Source organism: Paroedura picta, chromosome 7 (assembly GCF_049243985.1).
Source record: "Paroedura picta isolate Pp20150507F chromosome 7, Ppicta_v3.0, whole genome shotgun sequence".
NCBI classification, from domain to species: Eukaryota; Metazoa; Chordata; class Lepidosauria; order Squamata; family Gekkonidae; genus Paroedura; species Paroedura picta.
Genome location: NC_135375.1, coordinates 95,081,617 through 95,095,186, shown reverse-complemented (window position 1 = coordinate 95,095,186; position 13,570 = coordinate 95,081,617). Strand labels below are relative to the sequence as shown.

General features: G+C 47.8%; 1 protein-coding gene across 3 annotated transcripts in view; it reads left to right on the top strand.

Annotated features, from left to right (window-relative positions):
- Positions 1-13,570, top strand: part of PIGG (phosphatidylinositol glycan anchor biosynthesis class G (EMM blood group)) — a 72,011-nt gene that overhangs the window by 31,182 nt on the left and 27,259 nt on the right. For all 3 annotated transcript variants that reach the window (XM_077345457.1, XM_077345458.1, XM_077345459.1), the window contains 2 exons: positions 8,232-8,689; positions 10,896-11,087. In XM_077345457.1, coding sequence (XP_077201572.1) covers positions 8,232-8,689; positions 10,896-11,087 — 650 coding nt within the window. The remainder of the gene's footprint in view (positions 1-8,231; positions 8,690-10,895; positions 11,088-13,570) is intronic.

Here is a 13,570-nt window from a genome sequence, read left to right as displayed (position 1 = left end):
ACTAACACTGAACTGTAACTTTTACGTGGAACCTAGAACCAGAATCCTTAGTCGATTACCCGATGGCTCCAGGCATTCCAAATTCCAAGAAGGTGATTCTTCTGTTGCAGGGTGACTCTCCAGATGTCCATGGACTACAATTCCCATGAGTCCCTGCCAGAAAACGCTGGTAGGGGCTCATGGGAATTGCAGTCCATGGACATCTGGAGGGCCACAGTTTGCCTACCCCTGTTCTATTGTTTGATAACGATCCATTAGTAGGGTCACACTATTTGCTCTGGCTGCCAGATAGATAACTTCAAAGGTGATGGGTGATGACTGATGAGTCTGATGACCCAAGATATTTTGTTGTATGGATCCTGGAGTATGTGCTGTTATCTAGAGATGTGCTTGTACTGTTTATGGGGGGTTTTTTTGGTTCTTTGTAAAGGCCTATGGCTGCACCATAAACTTGACTTGCACAATGACTAACCAGTTCCTCTTGAGGTCCAACAACAAGGCAGACAGGCCAAGGCCTTCCCTTGGTGTTGCTTCCTAGAATTGCCTCCTGATGTTTCCTTTATCACCCTGAACATGGGGGTTTCCTTTATCACGCTGACTAGTAGCCACTGGTAGCCCTATCCTCCATGAATCTAATCCTCTCTTAAAGTTGTCCGTAAGGACATAATAATGAGGTTGGGGTGGGGAGGCCAGAAAATCCTGTTCAGCTCATGGAAATCGCTGTTGGATCTGACCCGGTTTGCGCACTAAGGGCAAACAGGTGAGTGTGGTGGTAAAGAAAGGGAGTGAAGGTGAGTGCTGGAGGGAAGGTGTTGACAGGAACAGGCAATGCGTAACAGGAAATGACATCATGCACTTCTTCAGTGATGGATTATATTTTCAGGCAGTAACCTTCTGATTCATCAACACCTAGTTCTGAGTCTAGTTGCAAATGAAGTGGTGGTCAGGACACGAGAGCAGCTGTGCCAGATCAGATCAACCCATGGTCCATCTCGTCCAGCATCTTCTTTCACGGGGTGGCTGGCCAGGGATAATCATTGAAATCCTCGCTTTAAACAACTTCAAGGTGAAACCTTGCGTTGCGCAGCCTGGAAGTCTGTTGCTCTTCGATGTTACCTTAGGGCACCGAACTGCGAACATTGATTTGTTGCGGTGAGAGCATTGCTATCTGCAGGTAAGATGTGCTCAGTTACAATGATTAAATTATCAGAATTTAAGCATGCAGCTCAGGAAGATTAGTGGCAGGAGGACCGCCGGCTCGATCGCTCGACAACGCTTCAGTGGGGGATCCTTTTAGGCTTTGAAAGTCTCTGTGTGAAAGCTGCTTCTGCTGGCTGCTCGCTCTATCTGAGGTATATCAGAACAGCCGTAATCTTTGTTTCCAAGTCGCACTGATAGATCCAACTGGGGAAGGCTTAACTGGGTAAAAATGTGCAGTCTTGACAAGCGGCTCATTGCAGACGGCCTTGGATGATTGTCAAATGAAAGCCATGTGCCGAGTTTACATCAAAGGCAAGCAATTAAAATGACGGTGGGAAGGCAATTAAGGTCTTTGCTAAAACTTAAGTTTTGGCCAACAGTGGCCAGTCCTGCCTGTGAGCAAAGGTACGAAGAGGGCTGTAGTAGGAGATGGATTAATACTTTAAAAGAAGTATTTATAGAGGGAGACTTGGGACTTGAGGATAAACTTCTTTAGGTTATTGCGGTTCTGCTGTGTTGCCGTGATAGAGAGAGGCAGAGGAGCTCACCTTTTGGTCCTACCAGTGAGCGGTAGCTTTTGTTGATGTTCGAATTATCTTAATGCAGGGAACCCTGGGGTTACGCAAGAGCTCCCCAGGGGTTATGCAGCCTTTCCCAGGTGTCCCCACAGGGCCCCTGACTATGAGGAGCATCAAGTTTAGATCAGGCCTTGGCAGGAATGACCTGGGAAATAAAAAATGGCCCTGGGATAAACCCAGTCAGTTTGGTATAGTGATTAAGAGTGGTGACCTCTGATCTGGAGAGCTGGGTTTGATTCCCCGCTCATCCACATGCAGACAGCTGGGTGGCCTTGGCCCAGTCACAGTCCTCTTAGAGCTGTTCTCACAGAACAGTTCTTTCAGAGCTCTCTCAGCCCCACCTACCTCAAGGGAAGGCAATTTGTGAGCCACTTCGAGATTCCTTCGGGTAGTGAAAAGCAGGGTATAAAAGTCAACTCTCCTTTTTCTTCAAGGCAAGACTCAGCGGCATCAACAGTTTGTTGGCTTATTCTGTGCCCCATCTTACACAATGGTAGTTGTGCAGAAGGAGGCAATTGTGGAGCTAACACTGATTGCCACTGGAGGGTCTGAGCTGGGCTTGGCCACCAGCAGCTCTCTGGGGAAGTAGCCCTTGAGAACTGTCCCTGTACATTAAGTGGCCAGTCCATCCCTGGGCCTCAGCCCTTTAGGTATTAGTAAGCAGACAGAACAGCAAGAACAACGAGGAATGTTCAAAGACAGGCACATAGAACAATACCACCTACATTCATAAACAGTTATTAGCCATAAAGATTTAGTCGCAGCTTTGTGGTTAATACACACTTTACGCCGTCAAATGCAGTAAATCACATCCTCTCATGGAAACTCCATTGGCCAAGATGCAAGGCTAGCACCTGCACAGCAAAAAGACACCACGGAGAGGCCGAGAATCATGAAAGACCTGGAAATAACCATCCCGGGGTCCAGCTGCTAGAAACTGTCCGGCTGAATGAGATACTGTGTTGGCTGGTCCCTTTCGTGACTGAGCATAATCCGTGCTTGAAAGAGCCCAGATGTAGGCCTCAAAACCAGGAATTGATTTTTCTTTGCTAGTTTGGCGCTCTTTGTGCCTTCAGCGGTGCTTCCATCTCCAAAACGGTTAAAGTATTTGAAGAAGCTGGAAATTATACTTAAGTCATTCCCAGTGCAGCATCTGCTGATGCCTTTTCCTGGCACCCACTTGCTCTTTCCCCAGAACCGAGAGCTGATTCTGGCTTTCCTCCACCTAGCTGGGGCAGAAGGTGCTTCAGAAGAACCCAGGAGGCATCGCTTCTATGTTTGCGGTGAACATCCATTCAGAAACAGCTTCCTCCTTGTAGGAGATTGCTTGACCTGCAACGTCCTGTCCTCTGGTGATTGGCCCTAGCACCTCATAGCATCCATTTTTGATTGACCATGACCTCTGTGCCTGCCATTTTGCGCTGGTATCCATTCCTTAGTATCAAAATTCCCAAATTGCCCACAGATTCAAGAAGACTGGGGGATCCCTGTTACGCCCGTTAGGCAAGAATTATCTTGACACGCAGCCTGGTGTAGTGGTTAAGAGCCAGCAAGGTATAGTGCAGCCTTTCTCAACTTTTTTTTAATGTTAAGTAACACCTGAAACATTCTTCAGACTTGAAGAAACACCAGAAGTGGTATGACCGTGCAGAATAGGGTTGGGAAGCAGAGCTGTGGACATGTCCATTCAGCCCCCCCCCTTCCCAACCCCTCCAGGCCCATCATTGGACATTAACTCCCATTCATTCAGGAAATCTTTCCAGGGCCATCAAGAAACCCCAGGGTTTCATGAAACCCTAACTGAGAAATCCTGGTCTAGTGGTTAAAGGTGGTGGACCCTAAACTGGGGAACAGGGTTTGATTCCCCACTCCTCCATATGGAGACTGTTTGGAGATCTTGGGCCAGTCACAGTCCTCTCCGAGCTCTCTCAGCCCCACCTACCTCACAGGGTGTCCATTGTGAGGAGAGGAAGGGTCGGCAATTGTAAGCCCCTTTGAGATTATTTCAGGTAGAAAAATCTGGGATACAAAAATCCCAGCTCCTCTTCAGAATCCTAAAAGGCAGATTTATTTCTTTTTTATTTACTGGTTAGGTTTGAAATATTTTTCTCTGTTTTTTTTTTTATGGCTCTTGATCTCAGCCGTTGTCTTGGCTGGTTGTAGCTTACCAGTCCTATAGATGGTTTAATGCAGCTTACTTAGTTCCTGGAGGTTTTATTGAAGTCACATTATGTTGTTAAAATGTTGTAAAGCTGTCCCGATGTACATTTTATTAAGAGTGTGGAGTATAAATATTTTAAATAAACATCCCGACTAAATAGCTAAACTGATGCTTTAAGACCCACAAAGAAGGAGGTTTTCATATTTTAAAAGCAACATCTAAACAGGACTAATTTGAGCATTTGTTTTGCAAACCTCCCCTACCTAGTGGCCATACATTCATTATACAACAGGAAAACAAATTTGTCTGGAGGTAAGGGATTTGGCTTAATTGGAGATGGTAACCAAGGGGGAGAAAAATCGTTATGCTTAATTACAAGTTGTCAGAAAAAATGGATCCAAAATTGTTAACTGCTGAATGAAGCAGTTCTAACCCACTTTGAAGAGCTGTGGAATTCCAGTATTCTTTGCTGTTTCTCAGTTGGCAAGATTTCCCCAGCAATCACTGCCCAACCAGAATAGTGATTACCCTAATAAAAGCTGGAGAACCAAGACTTAAAACTGATGTGGGAGAACCAAGACTGTATTGGTGAAAACAGTTCAGATAATTCCATGGGGAATCATGCAAATACTTCAAAGTACTTTAATGACTTGAAGGTGGGAGAACACTGTATTCAAATCAAGCCAGTTGTATTTCTTTTAAAAAACCTAAAACTCAGGGAGAAGAGATGACCTGAGAAACAACAGGCCAGTGAGTCTGACCCCAGCAACAGGGAACATAATGGAGATTTTAAGGTGGGTGACCTGCAGACATCTGAAGGACAACATGTTGATCTGGGGAAATCCAGCATGTCCTGCCAGACACAACCTTGTTTCCTTCTTTGACCGATAAAGTTGTGCTGCATAGTGCAGGGGGTTGGACTAGATGACCCTGGAGGTCCTTTCCAACTCTATGATTCTATGATTCTAGATCATGGAAACTCAGTTGGTGTTATTTACCTGGTAAGGCTCTTGACAATGTTCCCCATGATGTTCCGATGGGTAAACTGAAGAACTACTCACTAGATTTTCGAATAGTTAGATGTATAGAGAACTAGTAAGAAAACTGCACCCAAAGGGTAGTTGTCAGTGGTGTTTCATCGGGTTGGAGGGAGGTGAGCAGTGAGGTGTCACGGAGCTCAGTACTTGGTCCTGAACTTTTCAACATTTTTATCAGTGATCTGGACAAGAAGATCACAAGAAGACTTCTCATTAAATTTGTGGGTGACACCAAATTGAGAGAAGTAGCTGACACCCCAGGAGGCAGAGTTCAACGAGATCTAAACATGTTGGAAAAGTGGGCCAATGAGAACAAAAGGCAATTCAATAAGGATAAGTGCAGAGTTCTACATCTGGGTTACAAAAATGAGAAGCATGCGTACTTGATGGGAGATACACTTCTGGGTAGCAACATGTGTATGAATGAGATCTTGGGGTACTTGTGGATTGTAAGCCCAGTATGAGCAGATAGTATGCTGTGGAGGTTAAGAAGGCGAATGCAGTCTTGGGTTGTATCAACAGAAGCATCACTTCAAAATTGCAAGATGTCATAATCTCGCCATGTACCGAGTTGGTCAGACTGCACCTGGAGTGCTGGGTGCAGTTCTGGAGGCCTCACTTCAAAAAGGCTTATCCTGCATTGAGTAGGGGGTGGGCCTAGATGGCCCGTATGGCCACTTCCAGCTCTATGATTCTCTGTGATTCTATACGCTATTTTTATCCCGTACTCGGAGCTCCGAACAATGTCCATATTTCTCTCTTCCTCATTTTAAATTTTACAGCCATCCCATGACTGTTGTTTCAAGCGGCTGAGTACAGTTTAACCTCCACAAAAGTTTATTGTAGACCTTACACAGGGATAACAGCTGCTGTGTCACTCAGTACATCAGTGTAGGCCCAGGCCAGATTTCTTCCCTTCCCCTTCCTGTTTCCTGTTCCACCATAGTTCATCTCCCATCAGGCACTGTTTCTGACAGTAGACTACGCTGTCTAAGCATACCATGGACACTCCGGCTAAGTGGAGATAACTGGCCTATTGAGTTTCTTAGATGAATGGGGATTTTGACCTAAATCTGTTAGATTCTGGTCCGATGCATGAACCATTTGCACCCCCCCCCCAACTCTCTATATCTGAACTGAGGAAGCTCAACAAAAGATTGTAGCAAAGGAGGAGTTTTGCTCTTCTTAATCCATCCCCTGTTTGAATACCTTAGTTCTTAGGGCCCCTGTTGCTCTTCGTAGAAGATCTGCATTGCGGCTGTCACAAATGATCAAGCTCCTTAAATGATATTTTCTATTATCCACTGGATTGCAAATAGATTCAATCCTGACAGGAGTGCAGGAAGTAGTTCAGCGTTGGCACGGAGTGTGCTGTGGACTCCACTTTCTTCACTCGGTATCCCAGAATGCCTCAGATGCTTTCTTGAGTTTGGGTGGGCGGGGGGTCAGACCTGGAATTGGCCAGGGGCTAAGACAATGGCCTACCTAACAAGAGATAGCAGGAAAAGTCTTAGACTTCATTCAGTGCCAGATGTTTGCAACACATGTGAAACATCGCAGCTACCAGGAGCAGCAACTGAGAAGGGAAACCCATGTCTTCTACTCTCAATAGAAAAGAGCAAGAGTCCTGCAGCACCTAACAAGATTTGTGGCTGTGTACAAGCCTCCCAAAGTTAATGCTGACTTTTTAAGTTGCCGCTGGAACTTGCTCTTTTTTCCTGCCTTGAACAGACTAACCTGGCTGTCCATCTTGATCTCCTTTCAGAAGGCCCACTGTAGCCTTGCCGAGTGCAGTGCATACCCTTGACTAAGTCTTTCTGAAATGAGCGAACCGGGTGCCCTCCCGTTGCTCTGTTGGACGTCTGGAGCCGACGAGATGGCGTTTGTGTAAAGCTTTGGCCCTCTCAGTCTTGAGCTCAATAGGGACCGTGGTCTGATAGGGATCCAAAGTAACGGCTCCTTCTAAAATGTGACGTATACTATTCAGATTTATCCTTCTTCTGCAACATCAACCGTTGGGAGAGGTCTGTACTCTAAGCAGATTGTTAGCTGTTTGGACCGGTCCCATGACCTGCGATGTAACTAACGGCAACAAACGTTTCTGCCAGTAAGAAGGTGCCATGAGACATTGAATGTATTCCCTTTGGAGGCATGTAGCCTTCTGAGGTCCGTAGCTTGGCCTGATCTCATCAGAAATTAGAAGCTAAGTAAGTTCCTAGCCTGTGAAGGCTCAAGGGGGTGGCAGGTTACAGTGGATGAGCGATAGGGTTGTGTCCAGCAAAGTGCAGGGAGTTGGACTAGATCAGGGGTAGTCAACCTGTGGTCCTCCAGATGTTCATGGACTACAATTCCCATGAGCCCCTGCCAGCATTTGCTGGCAGGGGCTCATGGGAATTGTAGTCCCATGAACATCTGGAGGACCACAGGTTGACTACCCCTGGACTAGATGACCCATGAGATACCTTCCAACTCTTCTATGATTATGTGATTCTATGGAAGCTGGCTGTGGTCAGTATTTGCATGGGAGACCCCCCTCCCCCAAGGAAGACTGGGGTTCTGTGCAGAGGAATGCTGTGGCAAACTACCTCTGCTCCTCTCTTCCCTGGAACGCCCCGTGGGGAGGGGGTGCCACCACGTTTCTGTTGTGACTCAGTGGCCCGTTCTTCTCCTCGGGATATGCGCAAAGCTTCTTATGAAATAAGCCTATTGTTTTAGTTTGCACAGGGCAGCACTTGGCACATCAGTATTCTGCTTAAAGCGGCCCTTAATCATCCTGAACACAGATCTTTTTCTTCCTTTCACTGAACTGGAGGCTTAAGGGGATGAGAAGAGCCGTTCCCCTCCTTGCCTCCTGTTAGAATTTCCTGAATGCTAACCGATTTCTATTTTTAGTCCCCCCCACGCGCGGCTTTGCTCTCTGTTGCAACCCAGAGACAATTTGAACTTTGCGTTTTTTCCCCCCTTTTCTGGTTATTCAAGGGAGAGCAAACGGCGTACGCCAGCCCCTTGAAGCAGAATGCATCCGTTCTTTAAGCGGTGCAATTAGCTGAGTGTTGACAGTAACTCTGAATTACGCCGAAATTAACCTTGTTTCAGCCGAGGAGCGGGGAGGAATTACGTCGAATAGAACAAAAACACAGTTGTCGTTGAGGAAGCCACTGTAAGCAATTCCGTACGCCGATGGGTGTAATGATACGGTGGATCCGACCGAATTATATTGCCGACGCATTTCTCTGTCCCCTTCTCTCTCCGCAGAATCCAGCTGCCTCGGCTTCCAGCTGGTCCGAATTGGATGTGCTCATCCTGGCAGGCACTGTTGGCCACGTGACCAGCCTGGGGGCCAGCAGCTTTATTGAAGAGGAGCACCAGACGTGGTACTTCCTCGTCAGCACCCTCTGCCTCGGGCTCAGCCAGAACGTCTGCAGGCACCACTTCCTGGTGAAGGAGCACGACCTTCAGCTCCCCTCTGCAGCCAAGCAGAGTCCGGCGGAAGTCCGGGGAACGTCTTCCCGTGCCAAGAGCGAGGTGGACCTATCTCAGGGCGACTCTACAAGGGCCAAGGTCCCCCTGGCCGAAGACATAAGGAGCTCCGAGAAGTGGATGGCGGTGGCAACGCCCTGGGTCATCCTGATCTGCTGCCGGTTGCTCCGTTCCTTAAACCAGACCGGAGTTCAGTGGGCTCACAGGCCAGATTTTGGGCACTGGTTGACAAGGTACACATTTGAGTCTAGGATGAATACCTGACACGCCATGCTTGTAAATAACCTCTCTTATTGTAAGGAGTAGCAGTTTCTTTAGGTCACCAGCAGGTGCTGTTCCATCACTGCTTTGGACCATATGGGCAAGAAATTAATGTACAGTGCTTGTGGTCTAGTAACTTACGTAGACTTGCAGGTCTATAATACTCCTTAGGAGGGGGAAAGCTGGGTGGGGCAAGGTGATCTTAAGGTGACATTCTTAGCCTCTGGATTCGTTGCTACAGTAAACCTGCTCAGCTGATGGAATGTGTCTTTCGGGACTGATAGCTGCTGAATGCTGTATCCCAAACGAGAAAAATTCAACCAATTGGCTAGTACAGAAAGGTAATCTTTTTTTGTTTATAATTATTCCAATTTATTCTGTAGATATTGCCTTCATATATATGATGTACAAACATAAACCAAAACATGTTCCGGATAAACAAAAAAATTTTTTTTCCTCCCAATATCCCGTTTTCAAAGTTATTTTCTTCCTCAGTGGTTATTATCATGTAAGTAGTCCCTCAGTCTCAGTGATTCATGGAGGTTTCTTTCCTGTTCTTAGGCCATGCAAACTCTCTCAAGGAGCAGTAAAGAAAACTGAAACACAGAGCCTGAGGGACTACTTACATGATAATAACCACTGAGGAAGAAAACAACTTTGAAAACCGGATATTTGGGGGGGGGGGGGATTATTTATTTATTTATTTTGTTTATCCGGAACACTTTTTGGTTTATATTTGTACATCATAGATATGAAGGCAATATCTACAGAATTCATTAGAATAATTATAAACAAAAAAGATTACATTATCGTACTAGCCCGTTGGTTGAATTTTTCTAGTTTGGATTATTCCATTCGGCCAGCCCTCTTTTTTACGCAGAATGCTGCATCCCAGCTACGTAGGGAAGCCCATCCAGGACTTGATACACCTGTTGACTGTGTTGTCTAGTTGGGACTATGGGACCAACAGTGGGACGGAATGATGTCAAGGATTCATCCACAACCAGACGACCCAAAAGAAAGCTTGAATGATAAACCGGCTTAGATTAGACACCGTTTCAAGAGTCCTCCCCTTCTGCCTAAAGTTGCTCTTGTGAGTGTTTGGCCTCTCCTGTTTCTGCCAGTTGTGATGAGATCAAGAGGCTGAGGCTTATCAGAAGGTCACTCCCCCACCCCGAGTGAGAAGATCAGGAATGGTAAGAGGAGCTCTTCTGGAGAACAGCCGGCACACCACAGGGCATTGTTGGGCATGTTCTCAACTGTGCGTTCAATCGACAGCAGGCTGTTGCACTACAACATGCTGTAGTCCTGTGATGGGAACTTCAGGTCCCCTGGAGATGTGGGAGGGGCTCCCTGGAAACAGAACATTTTGGAAAACCATTCTGGTGTTGGAAGAAAGACGTGGCTCGTCCAGGTCAAAGATGGAGCAAATACATTGATGCTTAGAGCAGTGGTCCGCAACCCCTGGTCCGGTGACCGGTACTAGTCCGTGGATCAGTCGGTACCGGGCTGTGGCTCCTCCTCCTCCTCCTCCCCGGCTGCTGCCTCGGGGGCTGCCCTGCCACTCTGCCACTGGCTCACCTTTGGTGCTCTCCAGCGGCCACCATGGCTGGGGCTCCCCCTCGGCGTGGCACTGCGCAGCTGCTGCTGGCAGCGCCCCTCAGTAATCAGCGGGAAGTCGGGTACCAGAGGGAAAGCAAGTGGAGCAGGGGCTCAGGCGGCTACAATGTCCCTTGGCAAAAGACTACCCCTCCCCCGGGCCTCAGTAGAATTGCCAAGTGTTGACCGGTCCCCGGTGATAAAAAGGTTGGGTACCACTGGCTTAGAGTATCCCTTGCAGTGCTTTTGATACTTCCAGAAAATAACTTCCTCCCTTCTGTTTGCAGACACACTAAAGGGGGAGCCAAGGCAGTTAGTTGTTGGATGCCTTCGAGTGTAGCGTGGAAAAACACTCAACAATGTAGTTTTGTTCCAAAAGCAGCTCCAGTTGAAGTGCTAATCCACAATGGGCAAAGAGTGTTCTCTTTTCTAGCTTGGAGCTGGCTTGCGATGCTGGACTCTGTCCCCGTCCCGCTCTGCCTTTCTGCCAAATGGCCGTGGCACAACCTGTCAACTGTGAATTGGCTGCCTTTGAATTCTGTTGCGTATATTTAACGGAAACAATTGCTTCCTTTCCAGTTCCGAGCACAAAGCCGAACTGTCCCTTCTGGCCTCCGTATCCCTGGTCCTGATCTTCATTCTCGTCCAGCGGAAATGCTCCCTGGTGTCAAAAATAGCCATGGCGCTCGGACTCTTGGGGGTGTACAGTTACCGGGCAGCCATTGGGAATGTGATGCTTCCATGGCAACACGACAGCAAAGATATCTCCAAGTAAGTTCGTTAGCAGATCCATAAATGCGCTTCTGGGGATCTCAGAAAAAAGATGCTGGGAGGAACAAGCGACCCTTTGGCTGAGGTGTATAGGACTGCCCACTCTGACCTGGGGAGGGAGCCGGGGGTGGGTGGGATTTGGGGCAGGGAGGCTCCTCAGTGGAGTATAATGTTATGGAGTCCAACTTCCAAAGTAGCCAATTTCTCCAGAGGAATTTATCTCTGTCACCTGGAGATGAGCTGTAATTCCAGGGGTTCCTCAGGTTCCACCTAGGCATCCCTAGTGCTGGTGTGTGCTATTTAGAGAGCACAAGGTAAGCAGTGTGGGAGGTGGTTAGGATCTGGTTACTTTGGGGGCTGTCGACATGCTGCTTCTCCCCACTGGGAAACAAGCTGTGGCATTGTTCTTGTCCCTCCTGTGTTGCTCCTGAGTTCAGGCACTTCATCAAGGGGTGTTGCATGTTTAGTTTGGCTATAGAGGAATTGTCCTGTCCCTGTCAGGTTCTTTATTTGGGGTTAGGGCCGGCATTCTCAACCAGGGTTTCTTGACAACCCTGGAAGGGTTTCCCGAATGGGTGGGAGTTAATTAATTTTTAAAATATTTTTTTAATGTGTTAAATGTTTATCAGGTGATACGATCATGTTTGGTCATGTCGACCCGCCCTGCCCCCCCAGTACAATGTTGGGCCTGGAGAGGGGTTGGGAAGGGGAGGGTCCCCAGGTGGGCATGTCCACAGCTCTGCTTCCCAACCATATTCTGCATGATCCTGCCACTTCTGAGGTTTCTCGAAGCCTCAAGAATGTTTCAGGGATTTCTCAGTGGTAAAAAGGCTGAGAAAGGCTGCGTTGGGGAGATCCAGGAGCAGTCGCTGCCTTCCATTCATCATGGGGTAGACAGGAATCTAGTATGTTTTATGGTTGTACTCCACCTTGAGCACTGGAAGGGTGGGATATAAATTAAAATTTATTACTATTATTAACATCATAATTGTTTTTGTTGTTGTTGTTGTGGTTGTGATTAAAGAGACAGGTGCGTGGACCAGCCACGTTCTGGTAGTATGAGACGAAGGAAAAACAGTGCAGTGGTAAGAAATTCTTCTTCCAAGTGCCAAGGCCCCTACATGTTTTGGGCCTGCTTCTTCAGGGAGATCTGTACAATAGAGACTGGTTTAATGAGAGGACTGCTGAATCTGTATTCTGCAGAACCACCTGAAGAAGCGGGCACGAAACTCACAGGAGACTTTCGGAAGTTGTGTTTTTCTTTATTGCCAGTGCAGCCCTTTGTTCTTTCCATGTTCTGCTCGCAGCCATTCCCGTGGCCCAGGTTGTATGAGATGGGGCAGCGTGTTAGGGCTCAGTGACAGAACCCCTGCTTTGCAGGCAGGAGGTCCCAAGTTCGGTCCCCGGCACAGCTAGTTGAAAGGATCAGGTAACAAGTCGTGGGACAGAACCTGAGATCTGGAGAACTGTTAGGAAGTGACGGAGGCTCAGGGGTGTGGAGAAGCCAGTCTGGGAGTGCGATACTTTCTGGTCTGTACGACAAGGAAAGAAACGTGGCTCTCTCCCCTATGGTTGAGGACCGGCCTAGTTGCCGGGAGGCAGTTGTGGCTCGTCACAGGCGACCAGCGGTGTGTTAAATTACGAGGTTGCTGTATAGTTAGGAAACCAGCTGGGGAGCAAGGTTCTATAAATCTTTCAATTTTCTAGCTTCAGTTTAAAACGCTTTATGACAAATGATGATTACGGGGGCTTCTAAGCCTAAAGCATCATCCACTGAACTTTTCCTCCCCCCCCCCCCAAACGCTGTCATCACAAATGTGGCTTTTCTTCCTGTGTAGCCGCTGGCTTAACCGCCTTGCAAACAATGCAAAGAGCGGTTCACGGAAGCCTGCAAAATTGAGGCTTCAGACAATGGCACTTCCGCAGTCAAATCATCCTAAGTAGAATCTGAAATGCATGTGGCTGCAAGGGAAGTGGGTGATTCAGTTGATCACTCGCAGGCGTTCCTGGGATGCTTCAGGAGAAGGGGAGGGGGGAGAACGGATAGTCGCTCGGTATGCCTGTCTGGTACATTTTTGGTCCTGTTCTTCCGTGGAAGGCTTGGGAACCCCTCTACCCGCTGGGTGCAGTCTGGACCAGAGCATCTCTCCTCTCCTCTGGCGCAGCTGTTTCAGCAAGGGCATGGCCGGAGGGCACGACCTTCTGGGGTCAGTTTAAGGGTAAGAGTCAAAACAGCCCTGGGAGCTTAGCCCATGGCTCTTAGTCTGCAGCTGTGAGTGAGCTGAGCAAGCAGATGCTGGCACAGGATGTTATCAGCAGCAGCAGCTTGGTGCGTAGTGGTTAGGAGTGCAGACTTCTAATCTAGTGAGCTGGGTTGGATTCCCTCCTCCTCCTCCTCCTCCTCCACATGCAGCCAGCTGGCTAACCTTGGACTAGTCACAGCCCTAATAAAGCTGTTCTGACTGAGCAGAAATATTATTATT